Source organism: Muscardinus avellanarius (genome assembly GCF_963383645.1).
Source record: "Muscardinus avellanarius genome assembly, chromosome: X".
Lineage (NCBI taxonomy): Eukaryota > Metazoa > Chordata > Mammalia > Rodentia > Gliridae > Muscardinus > Muscardinus avellanarius.
The window spans coordinates 81,030,488-81,057,371 of NC_137792.1; the positions used below are offsets into that span (position 1 = coordinate 81,030,488).

At 38.6% G+C, this 26,884-nt stretch overlaps 1 protein-coding gene across 3 annotated transcripts in view; it reads left to right on the forward strand.

The window, feature by feature from the left end:
* TENM1 (teneurin transmembrane protein 1) overlaps positions 1 to 26,884 on the forward strand; it is a gene marked incomplete at both ends in the record, with an annotated part of 892,332 nt that overhangs the window by 605,836 nt on the left and 259,612 nt on the right. For all 3 annotated transcript variants that reach the window (XM_080719098.1, XM_080719100.1, XM_080719099.1), the window contains one exon: positions 5,599 to 5,815. In XM_080719098.1, coding sequence (XP_080575224.1) covers positions 5,599 to 5,815 — 217 coding nt within the window. The remainder of the gene's footprint in view (positions 1 to 5,598; positions 5,816 to 26,884) is intronic.

Below are 26,884 nucleotides of genomic sequence, written 5' to 3' on the forward strand. Positions count from 1 at the left end.
TGATTTTTTCCAGTATCACTCATCTTCCCTTTTCTATTCTTTTCATCCAAGAACAAACATATTGTAGACAAAAGTTTAATAGTGATGACTTGATCAAATAGCAAAAAAACAGTGTCCTTGATCATAATCAGCACCTACTAATTCAATTGTCATAGTCCCAAATCAGTTGGCAAAGCCAGAATCAATGAATACCATGTTTAGTCCTTCAATACAATGCAGCCTCCCTCTTTTCAAAAGCTTCCTTTCACTTTTATTCACTTAAAAGGAGTAGGCTCTGAAAAAGTAAAAAGTAGTTAACATTTGATATATTCATGTCTGACACCCTGAGATTGGCTGTCAGTAGTGTACTGCAGCTTCCAATTCAGAATAATAAAAGAACTGTTAATAGCCAAACAAAAATGCACACATCCAGTGTGACTATCATTTGCACTTCTTTGTAACAGTCTAGACATACTATGTGGGGTGTTATCTAATGTGATAATTGGTAAATAGATTTTTCTCATGTACCAGGCTTGCCTATTTTTGTAATTTCATAGTTGCACGTCATAATTGGTTTGCTTGTCCATGCCCTCTCTAGATTCAAAAGAAGCCTTGTTGTTTTCTTAGAAAACAAAGGTCTTACAGGATCAGCTGTATATAATAAGCAATTACTAAATATGAAATATTAGCTTGGAATATATAGCACATAACTAATGAGAATGTTAGTCTCAATTTTGAATTGGCTCTATATTTAGTTTTAGAATTCAATTTAAAGATTATTTTGGAATTAGTATTTATTAAAAACCCATTTCTTCTCTATAATAAGTTGGAATTGTGTAATTGACAGGATAAAGCCTATGAATGCACAATCTGATTATGATATGCATTTATTTGTATTGTCCAGGCATGACACTAGGTGCTTCCTAATATATTATCTCAATAATAAATAATCTATTCAATAAAAATGTTAGTTAAAGGTGACTGCTCATTTGAAATGCAGTGTTACACTGCTCTGTTTCTCATTGTAATTATGTATCAATTCCAGACATAAGAGAAATATTTTAATCAGCTTGATATTTTTGCCAGCTTTTCAGTGCATCCAGATGTTTAATTAGCAAAGTAAAGAGATAATGTGCTAATAAGAGACTGAGAAAAACATATTGAAGGGAGAGGTGGTAGAGTCATCTAAAAGCTATAGAAAATCTGTTAATTTAATTTGCTGAATGAGAAGAGAAAGAGGAGGAGAGGGGCACTTAAAAAAAACAAATCACAGGTAAGCCATTAGTGAATAAAAATATGTATAAAGATAGAATCAGGAACAGAAATGTACTAAAAAAAAACAGCAGAAAGCAAGAAAGAAGCAAACTTCATTTTAAATCAAAGTAGTGTCTATGGCACAAGGAATTTGAAAGGACAAATATGGGAAAAATATTTCCTGAGTGCCTTAAGGCTACTGTTCCAAATGGCTACTCTCTTGGTGCGCCTAGATTTCATTACCATCAGCTGTGGTACAACCTCCTCTATCTCCACTAAGCAACTAAGTGGAGGAGAGAGTGCTAGCAAAAAAGCTCCAGGAAACCAGTGTAGGTAAATTTCATCAGCAGCCTTAAGGAGTCAGGAATCCATCTGAACCTCCCTATTCTACAGGAATACCAAGAAGATTAACATCTTTATATTTATAACTCAATTAGAGCCATTTTCCTGTGTTAAGAGTCTTGCAAATACTTTTTTTTTGCTTATTCGGGATGAAATGTCCATATGCTCAATCACTCCAACCCCTTTCTCTTTGCATGGAACTCTCTTACAGCACTTCTAACATTTCACTAATATAAATCAGCTATTTAAATACCTATTTTTCCTTCTAGTCTTGGAGATCCTAGAAACAGGAAAAAGATCATTTTCTCCCTTTGCCTTCCCAAGCACCTAGCACAGTGTTTCGCATCTATTAGATCCTCAGTATTCTCCCTTCCTCATAGAAACCCTATGCAACATATCATTCCTCTACCAAATAGGGAAGAATTTATGTGCCTTTCTCTTTCTTGGTGCAACAATAGATTCAAAAATCTGGAACAAATGGTGAAGGTCCAGAAATGACAGACTCATTGCATTCATATATCTCAGGTTTAGCAGTAATTGCATTAAAAATGCTGTGAACTATAAACTCTAGACACTTCTACTAATTCCTCAAAGGTGGTTCTGCAATTTTAGTGTATTTAAGACTCACCCACATTTACTATGCATAATTCTGTGCCCTGTGAAAATGATGATTCAGTAGGTGGAGCTCAAGCATATACATATTTAATATGTTTCCCAGATAATTGAGTGTGCATTTGAAAATCACTTCCCTGGATATCTTGAAATCATGAAAATCTCAACTTCTATTTGGGGAATTACCAGTAGGCAACAATATTGGAAAAATGTCTTTTAAATACAAAGAGGACCGAGAAAAGCGGGGCTTAAGAGTCCCGCTAACAACCAATCTCCATTACCACAAAAAGAGCGCCTTTCATAGCCAGAAAACACCATCACCAGAAAAACAAAAAAACCACCAGGCTCCAGAGAGAAAGCGGACTGAGAACAGAGCTCAGGGCCACAGAGGAGACACACGCGCCCGAGGACGCGGCAGCAGCGCCATACTGCCGGCGGCAGCGGCGAACTCAGCGGACGGCTACAGCAAGCCGAGGTGAGCCGATGCGGAACAGCCAGGCGGGATCTTTCGGCGCAGACAGCATTTAAAGCTCCCAGTGGCTGAGCTCAGCACACGCTGCAGGGATTCAGAGTGGAAATCAAAACCAGAGAAGAAAAAATACGCCAGCCTCATGGCCGAGGGCGTGGCAGAGGCGCCATATTGCCACCGGCGACGGCAGCAGCAGTGAATTCACCGAGTCCAGTACAGCTACATCTACGTACTCAAGAACAGTGAGTCAAATTGCGGGCCACAGAGGAGAAATCCCAATATTGTGCCTCCTGGGACTTGACCCAGTGAGGGAGTGGTGGTGGCAGAGATATCACACCATAGGAGAGCGTGCAACCTGGCACCCCCCATAGTTTAAAGCAGCCTCTATCGACTCCCTGGGTCGGAGACTCTGTGATACAACCCAGTAAAGGAGTAGTAGGGTCTGAGATAATACAGACTCGAGATCCAGAGCACCTTAAGTGAAGCCATAGTGACCCAAGGGAAGAACCCAGAGAAGGCACAAACCTCCGAAATCATGGGAAAGAGGAATAACAATGAAGTAATAAATGTGCACAACCCCACAACATCAGAACCCAATAAAACAGAAAATCAGAGATTTCTAGAAGATCAAATCAGGAAAATAACTGTAGAAATAATAGAGGTGCTTCGAAAAGAACTCAGAGAGAGCCAAAAAGAGATAAAGGATGCAATTAATGAAGTAAAGGCCTCAATTCAAAGCACAAACAACCGATTAGACCACATGGAGAACAGAATCTCGCTGTTAGAAGATGAGCAATCCAAAAATGAATGCATAGTTTCTAATCTAGAAAAAGATATCCAACAGCAGGAATCTGACATTGAAGAAATATGGGCCCATCTTAAGAGAGCTAACCTAAGAATAATTGGAATAGAGGAGGGAAAAGAAAGTGATACCAAAGGGATCAACAATCTCTTCAAGGAAGTAATAGCAGAAAATTTTCCAAATATAGAGCAAGAGGTTGATACACAGATCCAGGAAACTTATAGAACTCCCTTTAGACAGGATCTGAGAAGAGGATCCCCACGCCATATAATTGTCAAAATGACCAATGTGGAAGCCAAGCAGAGAATCTTAAAGGCAACAAAAACAAAGGGCCAAGTGACATTCAGAGGCAAACCAATTAGAATCACTCCAGACTTCCCAAACCAAGTCATGAGAGCCAGAAGGGCTTGGAGTAACATATTCCAAACTCTGAAAGAAAACAACTTCCAGCCAAAAATTTCCTACCCAGCAAAACTTTCTATCAAATTAGATGGAGAAATAAGAAGCTTCCATGACAAACAGAAACTGAAGGAATTTATGTCTTCAAAACCAGCGCTAGAGAAAATACTCAAAGAGATTAACTACAAAGAAGAAATAGGTAACACTCACCAGAACCAGAGAAACAAGAGTTTCCATCCAACAGACAACTAAGATTGGTTATCTGTGGAGATTCATTATTTATGTTAGTCTTTTACCTATCTCTAAATTGTATTGTTTGCCTTTATTGTTGTTAATTTTTAGGATTTCTAGTTGGAATATTAATATACCTTCAGATATAGCATTTGGAAATATTTTATCCAATTCTATTAGTAACTTTTAACTCTGTTTACATTGTCTTTGGATATACAATATTTTCTTTTATTTTTTAGGGAGTTTGTATATTCTTCTGTTGCCTGTGCCATTGAAATCATATCCAAGAAATCACTGCCAATTTCAATGTTGTGAGGTTTTATGACCCAGATTTTCTCCTAAAAGTTTATAGTCTTAAGATTTATATTTAGGTCTTTTATCTAGTTTGAGTTAATACTTGTATGTGGGATTAGATAAGGGTCCAATTTTATTCTTTTCCATGTAATTATTATTTTTCAACAATATTTAGTTAAAAGATTATTATTTCCACCACCAAATCTTCGTGGAAACCTTGTCAAAATAACTTGACAATATAGGGAAGAAGTTAGCTCTAGGCTTGTATTTAACTCCAATGGTCTATATATCTGCCTTTAGAACAGTACTACACTGTTTCAATTATTGTAGCTTTATATGGTTTGAAATCAGAAAATATACATCTTCTAGCTTTGTTTTTGCTTCGAGATTGTTTTGGGTATCTAGAGTCCATATTCCATATCAGGATAGATTTTTTTCTGAAAAATAAATATATGATAGTTTCACCTAAAAAAAAGAAAAAAATATTCTCTGGTAAGTAAGAAAGGAAAAAGAAATATTGAAATGTTATCTTTAAGTCATCAAAAGCTTGGTATCAGACAAATGAAACTGTTATGTGAGATTATCATTTTTAATTTTGGATAAATTGCTATAATACTAGATGTCAACCACTAAACCAAGCATGGGAGGGAGGGATGGGGAGAGAATGGGGTGGGGATCGGGTGGGGGCTGACTGGGCGATGTGTGCATGTATGTCTACAAAAGTTTGTATCCCACTATGATGTATGAATACAGTGCACCAATAAAATAAAATTAAAAAAAATACAAAGAAATTCAAGATTTCAAGTTAGCAAGTACTTGTGTGCTCATAGATATACTAGGTGTAGAATTCAAAAGAACTACAAAAAATAGGTACTGCTCTGAAAGAACATTTTCACTACAGAAGGAAATGTTTAAAGGGTGAGACTTAACAATACTCTACACAATGCAAACTATATAAACTATATTCCTAAGATGAAAAGTGCTAGAGAATTACAAAAGGAAAGATTAAAGAAAGAGAATTTGAAAATTCACTGAGGTGCCATATAAATTTGGTGGGCAATAATTCATTAAAACATGCAAATTTAACAGATGCCAAACTCAAAATACAGTTGGTTGCCTTTATATACAAAATTTTTCTCCATTTTCCATATTTTAAACTATGTTGTTTCTTTAATGACACTAGATATCAATATTGGTTTTGGGTTTATTTTTCCAGATGGTTTGACTGACTGTGTGGACCCTGATTGTTGTCAACAAAGCAACTGTTATGCAAGTCCTCTCTGTCAGGGCTCACCAGATCCTCTTGACCTCATTCAGCAAAGCCAGCCTCTCTCCTCTCAGCATACTTCAAGACTCTTCTATGATCGAATCAAATTCCTCATTGGCAAAGACAGTACTCATGTCATTCCTCCAGAGATCTCATTTGACAGCAGGTACAGATATATGTTCATTTTATTTCCTAAAATACAGTAGTCACATTTTTTTCTACCTGCGAAATGATGATACCTTCTAAAAATTAGGTTAATTCCCATCCATGTAATATATATTGATATATTTCATAAGACCTCTAGAGTGCCTAAGCCTTTACTGATTAGTTAAGAAAAAAAGCTTGTTCTCTCTCTCTCTCTCTCTCTCTCTCTCTCTCTCTCTCTCTCTCCCTCCCTCCCTCCCTCCCTCCCTCCCTCCCTCCTTCCCTCCCTCTCTCTCTCTTGGTCAACACAAGAAATTTAGAAACCAAGTGATTTTTTAAAAATTCAGTTCAATTTGATACATTTCAGAAACATAATTTTTAAATTTCAAACAAATGATAACTCCTTGGTAGAACACAATAGAATGACTTGGAAAGGGAATTTTGATACAGGTAAATTGTTATTATACACTTGTAGGTATCAGGGTTCATAATAAACTTTTTATTTTATTTTATTTAATCTTCACAAAAATATACCTGGTAGGTACCATTACTAGCTTTACTTTTCAATAGAAAAAAATAAAAACTGAGTTTTTATGTAAGTGACTTTCCTAAGTCCTAATCAATGAGTGTCAGAGACAGGATTTGAACCCAGAGTAGCATTGAAAATATGAGCCTTAAGCCATTGTGCAAAGCCACTTTGGCTACTTGGGAAGTGGAGATAGCTGTCCCTAAAAAGACTTATGGTTCTTACATATTTCTTACCATAAACTTGTTCTCCTAAGACAGATCTGGATAGTTATGTGCCATAATTGGGTGGATCACTTTGCTTTTTTTGTTTGTGCTACATAATTGAGAGATAGCTAGGGAGGCAGGTAAAGAAAGCTTTGCTAAGGGGTTCATTTGCCTACTGTAAATATGTGACTCACTCATCTGACTTGCTGCTCAGCACTGCCACACTCAGAGTCCTTTGGAGCTAAAGATGGTGGCATACAAGTGAATAAGTCTTGCAAATATACACAAAGGATAAATAACTGTTCATCCTTGTGCATCATCCAAAGGAAACTAGACTTTCTTGTTCTGAGTTTGCTTCCCTGGCATATGAGAGCACATGAAATATATACCTTTTGTGTCCCATGATAGTGTAATGTCAGTGTGAGTGAACACACAATTTGTTTATGGTAAAATCTCTATGAAACTCAATTCAGTTATTCTTTTTTCTACATAAATTTAACCTGTAACTAGAATGTTTTCATCAATCTACAAGTTATTTTCAAACATAACTACAAAGCAAACCACATATTCTACATCCTCTGAGTTATTGCTTTTTAATAATGTACACAGGTGAACAGAAACATTATTGATCTTCAGTATCTAAGCATTTAATCACTATTAATAATGTAAGAGGTTTTTACAAATATGTAAAAACAAGAGTACATTAAGCTAAATGGCAGCAAGTAATTTGGAAAGCCAGTCATTTTACTCACCATCAGTAATGGAGAATTGCATTTAAGAAACAAAATCCTACCAGGGCTAGTGAAACCACTGACAGCAAGGTCTAGCCAAACTAATTTGTCTATTTGGTAACCATGAGAGGCTAATCCTGCCATCAACCCATGTCAAGTGTCTGTATAAGAGGTTGCTTAAAATGAGCCCACAGGTGTATTTTGTATGGCTAACATTTAAAAATTAGAATATCTAACACAAAAATTTGAACATGCTTATTTTCTAGAAAATTTATAAAGTTTTGCCAGAATAGGCCTAATGAAAATGGCATAGGTGGTCTGAAGATGAAGGCCAGCTTTCCTTCAGAATCAGATGTGTCATGCCTTTATAGCTTACCACTCACTGTTTCTATTTCCTCTGAAAGTCATTTCTGGCCCTTGTGCCATTTAAGATAGTGGCCTCTTGTTGGAGTCTAGCCCTAGTAAGAGTCAAGGTTTGTGTGTTTGTGAGAGGACAGTTGAGGTTGTGAGAGAGAAGGCACTAACACATGAGACCAGATGGCAGCTTTTTTAATTTTATCTTGATGGAAGCTTCTTTAGCTTCTCTCTTATTATTTTTTATTTTTAAATTTTTTTTCTTTTCTGGATTTGTTACATTCTTTATAGTCATGCAAACAGGAACTTCAAGGACAGAAAAAGTTTTTTATAGACTCCAGAGCAGGGTGCCAGACATTTAAATAATCATAGAAATTATGCTTTGTCTTATCACAAGGCCAGCTTGAACTTAATCTTATATATTGGCCCAAACTAAGGTCAGTTTGAACTTAATCTTTGGCCCAAACTTTATCTTTGGGAAAAAATAATCTTTGCTGCCTGAGTCTCTCACAAGCCGCTGCCCATCAATTTTAGTTATAATGTTTATACCTAAAATTCCAATTATATATATATTGATCCAAATGATCCTAAAATAATTTTTGAAGAAGGGAATGCTAGACATATTTTATGGGGGATCTATGCCTTTGCGGGTTCCCTGACCAAGCTTTCTCAAGTTCTGCATGAGATGCTGTACAGCCTCTTGTCTACTTAATTTCTATAGCTTTCTTTGGTAAAGTGTGTGTGTGTGTGTGTGTGTGTGTGTGTGTGTGTGTGTGTTCTGATCTATTTTTCTTGATAGCCTTTAAATATATAATGTTTTATTTCACTTAAATTTTAACCTTCATTATGTTGTGTTAAAAAGAGACAAAAGTAACTGAACATAAAATATAAATCACATTAATGGAACAGTAGTTCCATGCCTAGTTCACTGAGTACCGATGTACATCTCATGAATAAGTTGGTGTACCCTTTTCCTCACATCTAAGGCTAATAAGTAAGGAGTCTTAATCTATGGTGGCTTATATCCCACAAATCATAGTAGTAGATAATCCAGGTCCCATCAGAATAATAAAAAGCATACTTTTTATGGAAGAGTATGTATGTTAACAGACATTTGATTATTATGCTTATCACTTATGGTAACTTTCATGAACAGTTTAAAGAACTGAAATTCCACAGCAATGCTGCTGAATGCAATCCTGGTGGGCCTTTCTGCCTACTTTTGCTTGAATGCCTACCCTTAATTGAAAAGTTCTAAAATTGGGACTAAATAGCAGTAGATATATAACACTTTTAACAGGCTAAAAAAATTAGAGGTTGAATAAGATGATAAGTTTCTTCTAATTTTAACTTTCTGTGGTGCTGTCACATTTCAGTTTCTTGATTCACAGTAGGATGTAAATCATTATCTCTGAATTGTTTGCATTACTTATTCTTAGATTCTGTGAGGAAAAGGATCAATCTGACTTGTTTTCTTGTTGTTTAAAATAGGTATTGCTGTACAGCAAACAACTTCAATTATTAGACTAAAATAGTTTACTATTATTATATCTTTGAATCTCTGGGTCAGAAATTCAGGCAAGGTATGGCAAAAATGACTCATCTCTCCATGATGATTGGGGCTTTAGCTGAAATTATTCAAGTATCAGGGCTGAAACAGTTGGACAACAGCTAGCAATATTTCTATCTACAAAGAGCCTCTCTATTTGCTACTTGGGTTTCCAATGCTTGCATGGTAGCTTTCCTTGGATTTGTTAGAGCTCTTGTATTGTGGCTTAGGGCTACCAATACTTGAGAGGCTAAAACGGGAGGCTCACTTTTTTTGTGTGGGTCTGGGGATGGAATCCAGGAACATTTGACCTCTGAGCTACAACCCACGCCCTTTTTTGTATTCTTTATTTTGAGACAACAGGTCAGGGTCCCAGTCATTAAAGAAGACCAAAAAGTGAGGCTACAAACTGGCAGGTTCTCACTAAGTTGCAGAGGGCCTCACTAAGTAGCTGAGGCTGTCTGCAAATCATGATCCTCTAGTCTCAGCCTCCAAAATTCTGGGATTACAAGTGTGCACAACAGGCCCAACATCACATTTCTTAGTCCAACCTCAACAACATAGCAAGATTCTCAGCAACCTAGTGAGACTCTGTTTCAAAATAAAATGATCTTGGATGTATCTCAGAGATATAATACTCCTGGTTCAATACCCAGTACCACACATACAAAAAAGAGTGAGTATTCCAAGGGACAAAAAAATGGAAGATCCCAGTCTCTTAAGGCCTTCATTTAAAAATTGTGTCATATACTGTTGGTCAAAGTAGTTAATGAGCTTGCTTGGATTAAAGGAGAAGGACAAGGGAGAACCAGCAAAGAAATTTTGACTATATTTAATCTACCTAACACTATATTCTAAGATTCTAAGACAGTACCTGATACAGAGCAAGTAAAAATGAGTGTTTAAGTGGGTGGGTGGCTTAGTTGTAGTGATTTTAACAGGCAAGTGCTCCTCTTATTTTCACTAGTAAAAAACTCATTTTTGTTGCCTAAAACACACATCATTAAAGCCTTAAATAAGCCAATTCCCAAATATAGAATTAGTGTAAATGTAAGAATACAGTGTTCAGATGGCAACTGAGGGAAGTGGCACAAGTCAGTTGTGCTGACTGCAAACAGTGTCTTGAAAAGAGAAATAAGCATCAAAACCAGAGAAACAATGATTTCCAGCAAACAAAAAATCAATCAAAGAAGAACAAACACTACCTCAAACAGAAGTTAAAACTCAAAATGATAGGAATTGAAAATCATCTCTTAATAATCATACTGAATATAAATGGCCTCAACTCCCCAATCCAAAGACATAAGGTGATAAAATGGAGTAAAAAATCAGAATCCGTTTATATGTTGCCTAAAAGAAACAGACCTTACAAGTAAATATATTCACAAACTAAAGGTGAAGGGCTGGAGCAAAGTAATCCATTTCATGCCAACAGAACTCAAAGAAAAGCAAGAGTAGCAACTATAATATCATAAAATTACACGTTATGCCAAGCTTATCAGAAAAGACAAAGCAGGCCATGTTTTACTGGCAAAAGGAATAATACAGCAAGGATACAAGATAGTCAACATTTATGCTCCAAACATAAGTGCAACCACTTTCATAAAACAAACTCTTTATGACATTTCATTCACAGAGAGATCACAATACAGTAATACTGGTAGACTTCAACACTCCTCTCACACTGCTAGACCAATTTTGTAGAGAAAAGGTCATTAAGTATGCCTCACACCTAAATAACACAATAAACCAAAGGGACCAAAAAACACATACAGAATACTCCACCAAACTACAGCAGAGTTCACATTTTCTCAGCAGCCTACTGAACTTTTGCAAAATACACCAAATCCTGGGTCACAAAGTGAGCACTAGTAAATTCAAAAAATGTGACATACTCCCCTGAGTATTTTCATACCATAGTGAAATGGAACTAAAAATCAACTATAAGAAGACTCAGAGTAACCACATAAACACATGGAGGCTGAGTTAAATGAGGAATGGGTCATAGAATAAGGGTAAATTAAGAAATTCCGGGACTTCCGGGAAGATGGCAACCGAGAAAAGCGGGGCTTAAGAGGCTAACAACAAATCTCCATTACCACAAAATCAGCGCCTTTCATAGCCAGAAAACACCATCACCAGTGAAACAAAAAATCACCAGGCTCCAGAGAGAAAGCGGTCTGAGAACAGAGCCACAGAGAAGATACACCGGCCTCACGCCCGAGGACGCGGCAGACGCGGCAGCAGCGCCATACTGCCGGCGGCACCGGCGAATTCACGGGACAGCTACAGCAAGCAGAGGTGAGCCACTGCGGAACAGCCAGGTGGGATTTCTCCGCGCAGAGAGCATCTAAAGCTCCCAGTAGCCGAGCTCAGCACACGCTGCAGGGATTCAGAGTGGAAATCAAAACCAAGAAGAAAAAACGCCAGCCCCACAGCCGAGGGCGTAGCAGCGGCACAATATTGCCATCGGCAGCAGCAGAACCGAATTCAGCGAGGCCAGTACAACTACATCTGCGTACTCAAGAACAGTGAGTCAAATTGCGGGCCACAGAGGAGAAATCCCAGTACTGTACTCCCTGGGACTTGACCCAGTGGGGGAAGGGCGGTGGCAGAGATATCACACCATAGGAGAACGTGCAACCTGGCACCCCCCCACAGTCTAAAGCAGCCTCTATCGACACTCTGGGTCGGAGACTCTGTGATACAACCCAGTAAAGGAGTAGTGGGGTCTGAGATACTACTGACTCGAGATCCAGAACACCTTAAGTGAAGTCATAGTGACCCAAGGGAAGAACCCAGAGAAGGCACAAACATCCGAAATCATGGGAAAGAGGAATAATACTGGAGCAATGAATGCCCACAACCCCAAAACATCAGAACCCAATAAAACAGAAAATCAGATATTTCTAGAAGATGAAATCAGGAAAATAACTGTAGAAATAATAGAGGTGCTTCAAAAAGAACTCAGAGAGAGCCAAAAAGAGATAAAGGATGCAATTAATGAAGTAAAGACCTCAATTCAAAGCACAAACAACTGATTAGACCACATGGAGAACAGAATCTCGCTCTTAGAAGATGATCATTCCAAAAATGAACGCATAGTTTCTAATCTAGAAAAAAATATCCGACAGCAGGAATCTGACATTGAAGAAATATGGGCCCATTTTAAGAGAGCTAACCTAAGAATAATTGGAATAGAGGAGGGAAAACAAAGTGAAACCAAAGGGATCAACAATTTCTTCAAGGAAGTAATAGCAGAAAATTTTCCAAACATAGAGCAAGAGGTTGATACACAGGTCCAGGAAACTTATAGAACTCCCTTTAGACAGGATCGGAAAAGAGGATCCCCATGCCACATAATTGTCAAAATGACCAATGTGGAAGCCAAGCAGAGAATCTTAAAGGCAACAAAAACAAAGGGCCAAGTGACATTCAGAGGGAAACCAATTAGAATCACTCCAGACTTCCCAAACCAAGTCATGAGAGCCAGAAGGGCTTGGAGTAACATATTCCAAACTCTGAAAGAAAACAACTTCCAGCCAAAAATTTTCTACCCAGCAAAATTTCTATCAAATTAGGTGGAGAAATAAGAAGCTTCCATGACAAACAGAAACTGAAGGAATTTATGTCTTCAAAACCAGCGCTAGAGAAAATACTCAAAGAGATTAACTACAAAGAAGAAATAGGTAACACACACCAGAACCAGAGAAACAAGATTTTCCATCCAACAGACAACTAAGAATGATTATCTGTGGAGATTCATTATTTATGTTAGTCTTTTACCTATCTCTAAATTGTATTGTTTGCCTTTATTGTTGTTAATTTTTAGGATGTCTAGTTGAAATATTAATATATCTTCAGATATAGCATTTGGAAATATTTTATCCCATTCTATTAGTAACTTTTAACTCTGTTTACATTGTCTTTGGATATACAATATTTTTTTTATTTTTTAGGGAGTTTGTATACTCTTCTGTTGCCTGTGCCATTGAAATCATATCCAAGAAATCACTGCCAATTTCAATGTTGTGAGGTTTTATGACCCAGATTTTCTTCTAAAAGTTTATAGTCTTAAGATTTATATTTAGGTCTTTTATCTATTTTGAGTTAATATTTGTATATGGGATTAGGTAAGGGTCCAATTTTATTCTTTTCCATGTAATTATTATTTTTCAACAATATTTAGTTAAAAGATTATTATTTCCACCACCAAATGTTCATGGAAACCTTGTCAAAAATAACTTGACAATATAGGGAAGAATTTAGCTCTAGGCTTGTATTTAACTCCAATGGTTTATATATCTGCCTTTAGAACAGTACTACACTGTTTCAATTATTGTAGCTTTATATGGTTTGAAATCAGAAAATATATATCTTCTAGCTTTGTTCATTTTCAAGATTGTTTTGGGTATCTAGAGTCCATATTCCATATTAGGATAGATTTTTTTTCTGAAAAATAAATATGTAAATATATGATAGTTTCACCTAAAAAAATAGAAAAAAATATTCTCTGGTAAGAAAGAAAGTAAAAAGAAATATTGAAATGTTATCTTTAAGTCATCAAAAGCTTGGTATCAAACAAATGAAACTGTTATGTGAAATTATCACTTTTAATTTTGGATAAATTGCTATAATACTAGATGTCAACCACTAAGCCAAGCATGGGAAGGAGGAATGGGGAGAGAATGGGGTGGGGATCGGGTGGGGGCTGACTGGGCGATGTGTGCATGTATGTCTACAAAAGTTTGTATCCCACTATGATGTATGAATACAGTGCACCAATAAAAAATAAACAAATAAATAAATAAATAAATAGAATATACAGAGAACTCAAGACACTCAAATCTAAGAAAACAAAGCATCCAATAAGAAAATGGGCAAGTGAACTAAATAGACACTTCACAAAAAAAGAAATTCAAATGGCCAGTAAATGCATGAAAAAATGCTCAACATCACTGGCAATCAGAGAGATGCAAATCAAAACTACCCTGAGATTTCACCTAACTCCAACTAGAATGGCAATCATTCAAAACACAACAATAGATGCTGGCAAGGATGTGGAGAAGTGGAAACTCTAAGACATTGTTGGTGGGATTGCAAATTAGTACAACCACTTTGGAAAACAGTACGGAGACTCTAAGACATTGTTGGTGGGATTGCAAATTAGTACAACCACTTTGGAAAACAGTACGGAGAATCCTCAGAAGAATGGAAACAAATTTACCATTTGATCCAGCAATACCACTTCTGGGTATCTACCCCAAAGCTAGGAAACCAAACTACCAAACTAATGCATGTATATCTATGTTCATAGCTGCACAATTCACAATAGCTAAACTGTGGAACCAGACAAAATGTCCATCAACAGATGAATGGATTACAAAACTGTGGGATATGTACACAGTGGAATTTTTCTCAGCTATCAAAAAAAAAAACTCAATTGCATCATTTTCAGGGAAATGGATGGAACTGGAGGACATTATGCTAAGTGAGATTAGTCAGTCACAAAAAATAAGAAATCAGATGCTTTCCCTAATATATGAGAGTTAGGGAGAAATGGGTCATAGGAGGAACTCTAGATGAAGATGGAAATTCTATGGAGGAACAAACAAGACAACCAAAAGGAGGAGAAAGGAGGGGGAAGAAGGAAAGTCTCTAAAACACACAATGCACTTAAACATATTGAAGTCAACCACTAAGCCCAGCAAGGGAGGGAGTGACGGAAAGGGAATGGGGTGGGAATTGGGTAGGGGTTAAATTAGTGGTGTGTACATATCTGTACACACAAGTTTTTTTTTTACCCCAATATGATGTATGAATATAATGCACCAATAAAAATATTTAAAAAACTTTCTAGAAAAGCTAATTTCAATACACTTCAGTCTATTCCATGAAATAAAAAACAGAACATTCCCTAATACATTTTATTAAGCCAAGATCACATTAATGCCAAAATCAAATAAATAAAGTTCAAAAAAGAAAACTATAGGTTTATATTGTTAACAAATTTCTACACAAAACTGCAAAATAAAATGTTAGCAACACACTTTAAATACCACATAAAAAATTATACTTCATGACCAAGTTGGGCTAACCATAGGGATGTAAGGCTGGTTCCACATACCAAAAGCAATAAGTGTAATTCACTACATACACCAAAACAAAGACAAAAATTGCATGACATTTCAATACACACTGAAAAAGCATTTGATAAAATTAAGTACTCATTTATGCTAAAAGCACTGCAGAAATTTGTGATGAAAGGAACATACCTCAACATCATAAAGGTAATATACAATAGGCTCACAGCCAACATCATATTAAATGGGGAGAAACTGTGAGAGCTCCCCCTAAAAACAGGAACAAAACAATTATTTCCATTATCACTGCTTCTTTTCAGTATAGTACCTGAGACTTTAGCCAGAACAATAAGGCAAGAGAAGGAAGTCAAAGAAGTACAATAGGCAAATAAGAACTAAAATTACTCCTTTTTGCAGATGACATGATACTATACTTAGAAGACCCAAAATACTCAACCAAAAAGCTTATAGAACTGATCAACAAAGTGAATACAAAATCGATCTTAATAAATCAGAAGCTTTTATGTATGTCATTCATAAATCTACTGAAAAGAAATCCATAAAACACTTCTACTCACAATTTCCAACAAAAAATAAAATACTTAGAAATAAACCTAGTTGGTTTTTGGGGGACGATACAAAATGACAACTGCAGGACACAGCACTTCTAAGTAGCTGAAATAAATAAAGTTCAACTACCTAGAAGGCAGCATCTTAACCAACAAAATAAATATATCTCAAGAACCAAAACAGATCCAGGAACCTCAGCGGAAGGAATCCAGAAACCCTGAACTGCAAGATCCACTGCAAAAAATTAAAATAAATAAATAAAAATAAAGTTTGGGCATCAGATCTGCTGCAGACACAACCGGGTTGCTTACCGGTGCCAGTGTGGGTTGCCGGCCCACACCACAATCCCTGGACCTGACTGACACCAACGTGGCAAAATAACCCATGTTTGAAAATGGACGTAGAGCTCCACCAGCTTAAGCAGTGAGCAGTGCCTGAGCCAGAAGCCTGTGTGCACACCAAAGATGGGACCACAGTGGCACAGTGAGTCCTCCAGACACCTGGAACAAGGAAGCCAGGTATTTGAGTGCATCCAGAGAAGCTGCAGGTCTTAGTGTGTACCCCAGGTCTGACACTAGTCCTGAGCACCTGTCTCCTCCCCACAGGACCCAGCACTATCCTCGTGTACCCTGCCCACGCTCCAGGACCCACACTACTTATCTGTGCCACCCACACCCCTAGACTCGGTTCTCACCTTCAGCGCCTAGCTCATGCGCTCTGCTTGAGCCCAGGCACTAACCTCGCAGGCCCAGCCTGCTCCCCAGGATGGCAATAGCTGTGTGTGCCCCACCCACACCCTGAGACCGGGAGCTATCGTTGGGGCCCCAGCCCATGCACCAGGGTCAGCACTAGCCGTGTATGCCAGCCCCACGACCTGGTACCTAGCGCTACCCTCGTTCGCCCTGCCTTAGCCAGAGACCAGTGCTAGACCCTGCACTCCACCTGCACCCCTGGACCCTTCTGCGCCCGCCCAGCATCCTAGACCCACTGCTGGATGTCTGCGCCCACCCCTCAGCTGGAGATTCGGGCACTAGTCTAGAGCACCAAGCCCACACCCTGGGTCTTGCTCTCGCCCTGTCCACCCTGTCTAATCCCTGAAACAGGCGCTAGGTGTCTGCACACACCCGCCCCTGGGTCCAGTGATAGCCATGCACCCAGCCTGTGCCCTGTGACCTAGCAGTGCTCTGGCAGTAATTGTTTATGCCCCGGGACCCTACAGCAACCCTTTGCCCAGGGTCCATCTTGGGACCTCACGGACTAACCAAGTTAGAATTTCCAGAGACACAGGAAAAGTCATCAAGATGCAATACCTGCAAAGGGCCTTGGGGGGAAGTTGCAAGACTACTTTGGACATCCTCCACCCCTGTGGTAGGGAAGCACAGACCTGGTCCAGGGTGGAGAGTGCAGAGGTACTGACTAAAGGCTGGAAATGCACAGAACCCGGGACTTGTACAGAATTTATTAACAGTGACACTAAATGCCCTTACACCTAAACCCAAAGCTGTCAAAGGAAAGAAAGGTGTCCAAACACCCAGAGGGTGGCTTAAGAAGATGACAATAGAGTACAGAGCAAACTAAGAGATATTGGATTATACTCCGAAAGCTACAACAGCAATCAGACATTCAAATATTATATGGACCTGACCCCATATTCATAAATTAGTAGGACTGTTTTTTGCTGCTGCTGTTGCTGTTATTGTTGTTGTTGTTGTTTTGTTCTTTTTTTCCTTCTTTCTTTTACTTTTATTTGTGTTTTTTATATATTTTATAGTTTGCCTTGTTTTCTGTTCTTACACAGTCACTAGTTCTTTTTATTTTATTTCCTTCTTGTCTTTTTTCCCTCTTTCTTACACTTTTTTTTCTTTTTCCTCTTTTGTTGGTATTTTTTCTCTTTGATTTTTATGATAGTTAGCTTTGTATCTTGTGTTGATACTTTGTGTTTGTTTGCTCCTTCCCCACCCCTCCATCAAACTTCCCCACTCTAACCAATCTACTCTTTTCCCTCAAAACTTTTTGCTGTATGATATCTCCTCTTTTAATAAACAAAGTATTTCATATCTCCATACTTAAATACCCTACTAACTACAAGAGTCCTACTATTTGACTCTCATTCTCAACAAGATATTACATTATCATACTTAAATTCTTACACAACCTAAACATATCCTCTACCTAACCCAATTCCTGAACCAATCACCCCGTCTCCTCCCCCATCACCCAACCCTCAACATTGGAAAAAACACTGCTGACCTCTAAATTCCTAATACTAAGATTGGATTAGATATAATACTCACAAATGATGGGTAGACATCAGATAAACAGGACTGAGAATGTTGAAAATATGGGAACCAGGAATAATGAAGAGACAACAAAAATCACGAATACTGACCTACAATAAATGCAAGAAGGGGAGTTCAGAGTCTTGATCTATAATATGATGAAAGGCTTTAAAACAAGTCTACAGGAAATGAAAGAGGAAATAGAAATATTAAGAAAGAATCAGAAAGAAGTCTGGAATGAAATGAAAGAGTCAATTTTGATGGTGGAGGCAGCAGCAATGGCATTCAAAACCATATCAAGATAATTTTACACCATGACCAAGTTGGTTTCATCCCAGAAAAGCAAGGCTGGTTCAACATATCCAAATCAATACATGTTATTCACCACATAAATAGAACTAAGAACAAAAACCACATGATCATATTAATAGATGCTGAAAAGGCATTCGACAAAATCCAACACCCATTTTTGTTAAAAACACTGCAGAAAATTTGAATAGAAGGAACATATTTCAACATCATTAAGGCTATATACAATAAACCCAAAGCCAACATCATATTGAATGGAGAAAAACTGCAAGAATTCCCTTTAAAATCAGGAACAAGGCAAGGATGCTCATTTTCCCATTTCTTTTCAATACAGTCCTTGAGACTCTTACCACAGCAATAAGAAAAGAGAAGGAAATCAAAGGAATTCAAATAGGAAGAGAGGAGCTAAAACTATCCTTATTTGCAAATGAAATGATTCTTTATCTAGAAGATCCAGTCAACTCAAACAAAAGACTTCTGAGCTGATTAACCAATTCAGCAAAGTTTCAGGATACAAAATCAACCTAAAAAAGTCAGTTGCTTTTCTTTATGCCAACAATGAATCCACAATGAAAGAAATAAAGAAAACTATTGCATTTACTATAATTTCTAAACCAATAAAATACCTAGGAATAAACCTAACCAAAGATGTAAAAGACATCTTGAGAGAAAACTACAAAACATTAAAGAAAGAAAATTGAAGAAGAACTTGGAAGACTGAAACATCTCTCATGATCATGGATAGGCAGAATTAATATCATCAAAATGGCCATTCTGCCAAAAGTGATCTAGGCATTCAATGTAATCTCCATTGCAGTACCAACAACATTTCTCATAGACCTGGAAAAATCAGTTATGAATTTTGTATGGAGAAAGAAAAGACCCAGAATAGCCAAAGCAATTCTCAGCAACAAGAACCAGGTAGGAGGAATCACAATCCCAGACTTCAAATTATACTATAGAGCAATAGAAGTAAAAACAGCATGATATTGGCACAAAAGGGAGACTGACCAGAGGAACAGAATAAAAGATACAAAAATAAACCCACACATCTATAATCAATTGATCTTTGACAAAGGGGCCAAACTCATACGCTGGAGAAAAGACAGCCTTTTCAACAAATGGTGCTGGGAGAACTGGCTATCCATTTGTAGAAAGTTGGATCTAAATCCTTACTTCTCACCATGCACAGGAATCAACTCGAGATGGATCAAAGACTTAGAAATTAGACCAGAGACTGTGAAGTTATTAGATAAAGGAATAGGATCAACACTCCAACATATAGGCACAGGGAGTAACTTTCTCAATAAGACTTCCAAAGCTCAGGAAATTAAGGCAGGAATTATAAGCAGGATATCATCAAACTACAAAGTTTCTTCTCTTCAAAGGAAACCATCAAGAAACTAAAGAGGAAGCCTACAGAATGGGAGAATATCTTTACCAGCCACCACTCTGGTAGGGGGCTAATATCCAGAATATACAAAGAGCTCAAAAGACTCTACACTAGCAAAACAAACAACCCAATCAAGAAATGGGCAACTGAACTAAATAGACATTTCACAAAAGAAGAGATACAAAGGGCCAATAGATACATGAAAAGGTGTTCAACATCACTAGCCATCAGGGAGAGGCCAATTAAAACTACATTGAGATTGCATCTAACCCCAATCAGAGTGGCAAATATAAAGAAATCAAACAACAACAAATGCTTATGAGGAAGTGGGGAAAGAGGAACACTTTTACACTGTTGGTGGGAATGCACAGTAATTCAGCCGCTATAGATATCAGTGTGGAGATTCCTTTGAAAACTGGGAATACATCCACCGTTGATCCGCCTATACCACTCCTGGGTATCTTTCCAAAGGGGTTGAAATCAGAGAACTACATTAACATATACATACCCATGTTCATAGCAGCACAGTTTGTAATAGCTAAAATAAGGAACCAACCTAGCTCTCTATCAACAAATAAATGGATTGCAAAATTATGGGAAATATACACAATTGAATTCTATTCAGCTATAAAGAAGAATAAAATAATAGCATTTGCAAGAAGATGGAAGGAACTGGAGAACATTATGTTAAGTGAGATTAGTCAAGCACAGAAAGAGAAGGGACATATGTTTTATCTAATATGCCCAAGCTAGGAAGTAGTGGTAATACTAGAAGGATTCCAGATGATGGAGGGGAAATTTCAGAAAAGCTAGAATGGAAGGATAGGAGAGTAAGAAAGCTGAGGTTGTTCAATGGAGGAGCTACATACAAATATGTGTAATAGTATAAATATAACATGGTTCACCTGGACACTCTTTATTGGGAGGGTGGAAGGGAAATTGGGGATGGAGGGCACAAAGCACAATCTAAATGTACATCATTTTCAATATGTTACACTTATAAATAAAATAAAATATGGTAAAAAATAAAAAATAAAAATAAAGAAATAAACCTAGTCATGGAGGTAAAAGACTTCTAAAAGGAAAATTATAAAACGTTGATAAAAGAAATTAAAGAACTTAGGAGATGGAAAGATCTTTCATACTCTTGGATAGACAGAATAAATATCATCAAAATGGTCATTTTTCCAAAAGTGATCTATAGATTCAATGCAATACCCATTAAATTACCAATGTCATTCCTCGCAAACATAGAAAAAGCAGTCCTTAAGTTCATTTGAAACAAGAACAACAAAAATACAGACTAGCCAAGGTAGTTCTCAGCAACAAGAACCATGCAGGAGGCATCACAATATTTGACTTCAAACTATACTACAAACCCATAGTAATAAAAACTGCATGGTATTGGCACAAAAACAGACACATAAACCAATGGAGCAAAATAGAAGATTCAGAAACAAATTCATACACTAATAGCCAATTGATTTTTATCAAGGGGCCAAAAATTACACTGGAAAAAAAAGTATCCTCTTCATCAAATGGTGTTGGCAAACCTGGTTAACCATATGCAGAAAAATGGAAATAAACTTCACTTTCTCACCTTCCACAAGAGTCAATTCAAGATGGATCAAAGTGGAAATCATTCCAGAAGCCATGAAACTCTTTGAAGAAAGCATAGGTTTAACACTTCACACATAGGTATAGGTGTAAAGTTTCTCAGTAAGACCCAAAAAGGCACAAGAAATTTAAAAGAATATCAATATGTGAGATCTTCTATACAGCAACGAAACTATCAAGAACCTCAACAGAGAGCCATCAAAATGGGGGAAATTTTTTTGCCAGCTACTCCTCCAATATAGGACTAATATATATAATATACAGAGAACTCAAGAAACTCACTACTAAGCCAGGCGTGGTGACGCATGCTTGTAATCCCAATATTCAGTAGGCTGAGACATGAGGATCATGGTTTGCCAACAGCCTCAGCTACTTAGTGAGGCCCTCTGCAACTCATTGACACCCGGTTTCAAAATAAAGAATAAAAAATAATGCAGGAGGTGTAGCTCGGAGGTCGCCTGCCCCTGGGTTCCACCCCCAGCCCCACAAAGAAAAAAAAGAAAGAAAGAAAGAAACTGACTGCTAAGAAAACAAATAACCCAATAAAAAGGACACATGAACGAAATAGACACTTCACAAAAGAAATTCAAATGGCCAGTAAACATATGAAAAAATGTTCAATATCATTAGAAATCAGAGAGATGCAAATCAAAACTACCCTGGGATTTCACCTAACTCCAACTATAATTGCAATCATTAAAAATACAAGTAGCAACAAATGCTGACAAGGATGTGAAGAAGTGGGAACTTTAATATATTTTAGGGGGGTTGAAATGAGTGCAACCACTTTGGAGAACAGTATGGGGGATCCTCAAATGAATTGGAACAAACTCATCATATGATCCAGCTATACATTCACTCCTAAGTATCTACACAAAAGAACAGAAACCAAACTACTAAACTAATGCATGAGTATCTATGTTCATAGCCACACAATTCACAATTGCTAAACTTTGGAACCAGCCATGATATCCAGCAACAGATAAATGGATTATAAAACTATGGGATAAATACACAATGAAATTTTACTTGGCCATCAAGAAAAAATTACATCATTTACAGGGAAATAGACGGAACTGGAGAACATTATACTAAGTAAAAAAAAAATTGGATGCTCTCCCTAATATGCAAAAGGTAGGGATAAAGTAGGTGATAGGAGAAAATCTAGATAAAGGAGAAACCATAGATGGCCAAATAAGGTTGCCTAACTGAGAGGGATGGGAGGGGAGAAGAGGGAAATTCTCTAATGTACAAGATGTACATTCCCAAACATATCAAAGTCAATCACTTAGCCAAACATGAAAAGGATGGAGGGGTGTGGGAATGGGGTGGGAATTGGGGAAGGGCAAAAGAGGTGAAGTGTGCATGCATGTCTCCACTATCTTGTATCCCATTAAGATGCATGACTACAATGCACCAATAAAATAAATTAGTGGAATTCAAAACAAAAAGTTACACTATTTCAAATAGCACAGGAAAAAATGAGTGATGTGTGCATGTATGCCTCTACCATCATGTAATTTTTTTTAAATGCTGATCAAGTTACAGTACCAAATTAATTACTTTTTTAACTTTCAAATCCTTCTGCCACCCTCACAGCCTGCCAATAACTGACATTATTTATTTACTTTTTATTTATTTATTTATTTATTTATTTTGGACTAATTTAACATTTAGTTTAATTTCTTATATGCATTAGTTACAGCTAGGTTTATTTTTTTATTGAACATAAATGGTATACATTTAAGTTATACTTGGTGCTCTCTTCCCCCCGCCCCTGTTTTTCCTTCCCCCCACCAATGACTGTCCAGGGTAACCATGCCATATCCATAATTTTACACATATTCAGATGTAGACCCTCATTAATCAAATTCAGCCTTCCTCCTCCCCTATCTTTCCATTCAAGCTTTGCTGATATTTCCCCTCCATTACCTGGAGTACCACTGGCATCCTCTATATTCCCTAGTTTGGGCATATAAGAGGGAAAATATGTACCTTCTCTTTCTGTGCTTGGCTGATCTCACTTAAAGCTCTCCAGAACTTTCCATCTTCTTGCAAATGATATGATTTTGTTCTTCTTTGTGACTGAGTAGAATTCCATTGTGTGTACTTCCCAGAATTTTGCAATCCATTCATCTGTTGATGGAGACCTGGGCTGGTTCCATATTTTGGTTATTACAAATTGTGCTGCTATTAACATAGGTATGCATATGTTGCTATAGTTCTCTGGATTCAACACTTTTGGAAAAATACCCAGGAGTGGTTGAGCTGGATCATATGGTGGATATATTCCTAGCTTTCTTAGGAATCTCCACACAGATCTCCATAGTGGCTGAACTACTTTGCACTCCCACCAACAGTGTAAAAGTGTTTCTCTTTCCCCACATCCTCGCCAGCATTTGTTGTTATTTGATTTATTTATGCTTGCCACTCTGACTGGGGTTAGATGGAATCTCAGTGTAGTTTTGATTTGCATCTCCCTGATGGCCAATGCTGTAGAGCATCTTTTCATGTATCTATTGGCCCTTTGTATCTCTTCTTTTGTGATGTGTCTATTTAGTTCAGTAGCCCATTTCTTGATTGGGTTGTTTGTTTTGCTAGTGTAGAGTCTTTTGAGCTCTTTATATATTCTGCATATTAGCCCTCTATCAGAGTTGTGGCTGGTAAAGATCTTTTCCCATTCTGTAGGCTTCCTCTTTAGGTTATTGGTGGTTTCCTTTCATGAAAAGAAACTTTTTAGTTTGATGCTATCCCACTTGTTAATTCTTGCATTAATTTCCTGAGCTTTGGAGGTTTTGTTGAGAAAGTTACTGCCTGTGCCAATATATTGTAGTGTTGAACCTATGCTCTCCTCTACTAACTTCACAGTCTCAGGTCTAATTTTTAGGTCTTTGATCCATCTTGAGTTGATTCCTGTGCATGGTGATATATAGGGGTTTAGATTCATCGCTTTACAAATGGATAGCCAGTTCTCCCAGCACCACTTGTTGAAAAGGCTGTCTTTTCTCCAGCGTATGAGTTTGGCCCCTTTGTCAAAGATTAATTGACTAAAGATGTGTGTTTTTTTTCTGTATCTTATATTCTAATCCACTGGTCAGTATATCTGTTATTGTGCCAGTACAATACTGTTTTTACTACTATTGCTCTATAGTATAATTTGAAGTCTGGGATTGTGATGCCTTCTGCATGTTTCTTATTGCTGAGAATTGCTTTGGCTATTCTGGGTCTTTTCTTTCTCCATATAAAGTTCATGATTGATTTTTCTAGGTCTCTGAAGAATGTCGCTGGTATTTTAATGGGAATTGCATTGAATCTATAGATCAGTTTTGGTAGAATGGCCATTTTGATTATATTAATTCTGCCTATCCATGAGCACAGGAGATCTTTCCATCTTCCAAGCTCGTCTTCAAATTCTTTCTTTAATGTTTTATAGTTTTTGTTGTAGAGGTCTTTTATAACTGACCTTATTTATAATGTTGTATAAGCATCAATAATTTCCTCTGCCTTCAATGGGCAATGTAATCAAAATATAGTGACAAGAAAAGGTTAGAAAATGAAGAACAAGCTCACGTTTCTTATTGTCTTTTACTAGAAAAACAAAGAGAAGTTCTCCCAAATTATGGTACTATAGAATCCTTATGTGTGTAATTATTGGACAGCTCTTCTCATCTAAGCTCTCTTCCTCTCTTATTATACCCCACTCAATACTAAAAATCTTGATTCTTGCTCCTAATTAGTCATGGTTTCTGGTAATCAGCATAATTACTTATCATAAATTGTTTTTAAAAAACATGCTTTTCTGCCTTTTTTGAGCTGGGAATATACACCATTTAAAATTCTGTGAGTAGCACGCCAGACCCCTGGAGAAACCGGGCCCAGAACAGAAAAAGATAAAGAAAAATATCGGAGAGGAGGTAAGAAAGCCGTTATGGATGCCAGGACACTGGAGATGCAGACAAAACTTATCTAAATGCACTGGAACTTATGGAAAAATTCGCCGTGAAAGAGGACTGCTATTTCTCTATATTCTTAAGAATCTCAGACATCACATATAAGGAGAGAGTTTACCGGAGACCAAGGAGAAATGCGGTGTTGAAAGAGTTCTCCGCGATGGTGGTGGAGACTTGTATTCAGGAGAAGCAGAAACCAGATCTTACCAACTTTATTTTTTTGGAGAAATTACACCAAATGTCGAATGCTACCATCACGCATGCTTAGGAACACTGGACAACATTCAGAGTGGAAAAAGAGCCTGGGAAGGATTTGAAACGGTGGAGGCAGTGGCAATGCCAGTTTGCCAATATTCGGGGGAGGCAGAGATCTGATACATTACAACTGGAACCTTTGAAATAATAACCACAGAGACAGTGATCGGAACCTGCTGAGGGGTTAGGCGGGCGCCGGGGCCAGTGGCCGACATTGGAGCTTGCTGTGAGGCAAGGCCACTACTAAGGCCTCCGTGGCCGGGATTTGAACCTGCAGAGGGGTTAGACCGATGCTGGGGCCAGCGAGGCCAGCATTGGAGCCTGCCATGAGGCAAGGCTTGTGCTAGGGCCTCCGAGGTCGGGTCCGGAACTTGCTGAGGGGTTAGGCCGGTGCTGGGGTCAGCGAGGCCGGCATCGGAGCCTGCCGTGAGGCAAGGCCAGTGCTGGGGCCCCCGAGGACGGGACCGGAGCCTGCTGAGGGGTTAGGCTGGTGCTGGGGCCAGCGAGGCTGGCATCAGAGCCTGCCATGAGGCAAGGCCGGTACTTGGGCCTCCGAGGCCAGGATAAGAGCCTGCCGAGGGGTTAGGCCGGTACTGGGGCCGGTGAGGCCAGCATCGGAGCCTGCCTTGAGGCATGACCAGTGCTGGGGCCTCCAAGGCCGGGATCGGAGCCTGCCGAGGGGTTAGGCTGGTGCTGGGGCCAGTGAGGCCGGCATCGGAGCCTGCCTTGAGGCAAGGCCGGTACTGGGGCCTCTGAGGCCAGGATAAGAGCCTGCCAAGGGGTTAGGCCGGTGCTGGGGCCAGCGAGGCCGGCATCAGAGCCTGCCGTGAGGCATGACTAGTGCTGGGGCCTCCGAGACCGGGATCGGAGCCTGCCGAGGGGTTAGGCTGGTGCTGGGGCCAGCGAGGCCGGCATCGGAGCCTGCCGTGAGGCCAGGCCGGTACTGGGGCCTCCGAGGCCAGGATAAGAGCCTGCTGAGGGGTTAGGCCGGTGCTGGGGCCAGTGAGGCCGGCATCGGAGCCTGCCTTGATGCATGACCAGTGCTGGGGCCTCCAAATCCGGGATCGGAGCCTGCCAAAGGGTTAGGCCAGTGCTGGGGCCAGCGAGGCCGGCATCGGAGCCTGCCTTGAGGCAACTCCAGTACTGGGGCCTCTGAGGCCAGGATAAGAGCCTGCCGAGGGGTTAGGCCGGTGCTGGGGCCAGCGAGGCCGGCATCGGAGCCTGCCGTGAGGCATTACCAGTGTTGGGGCCTCCGAGGCCAGGATCGGA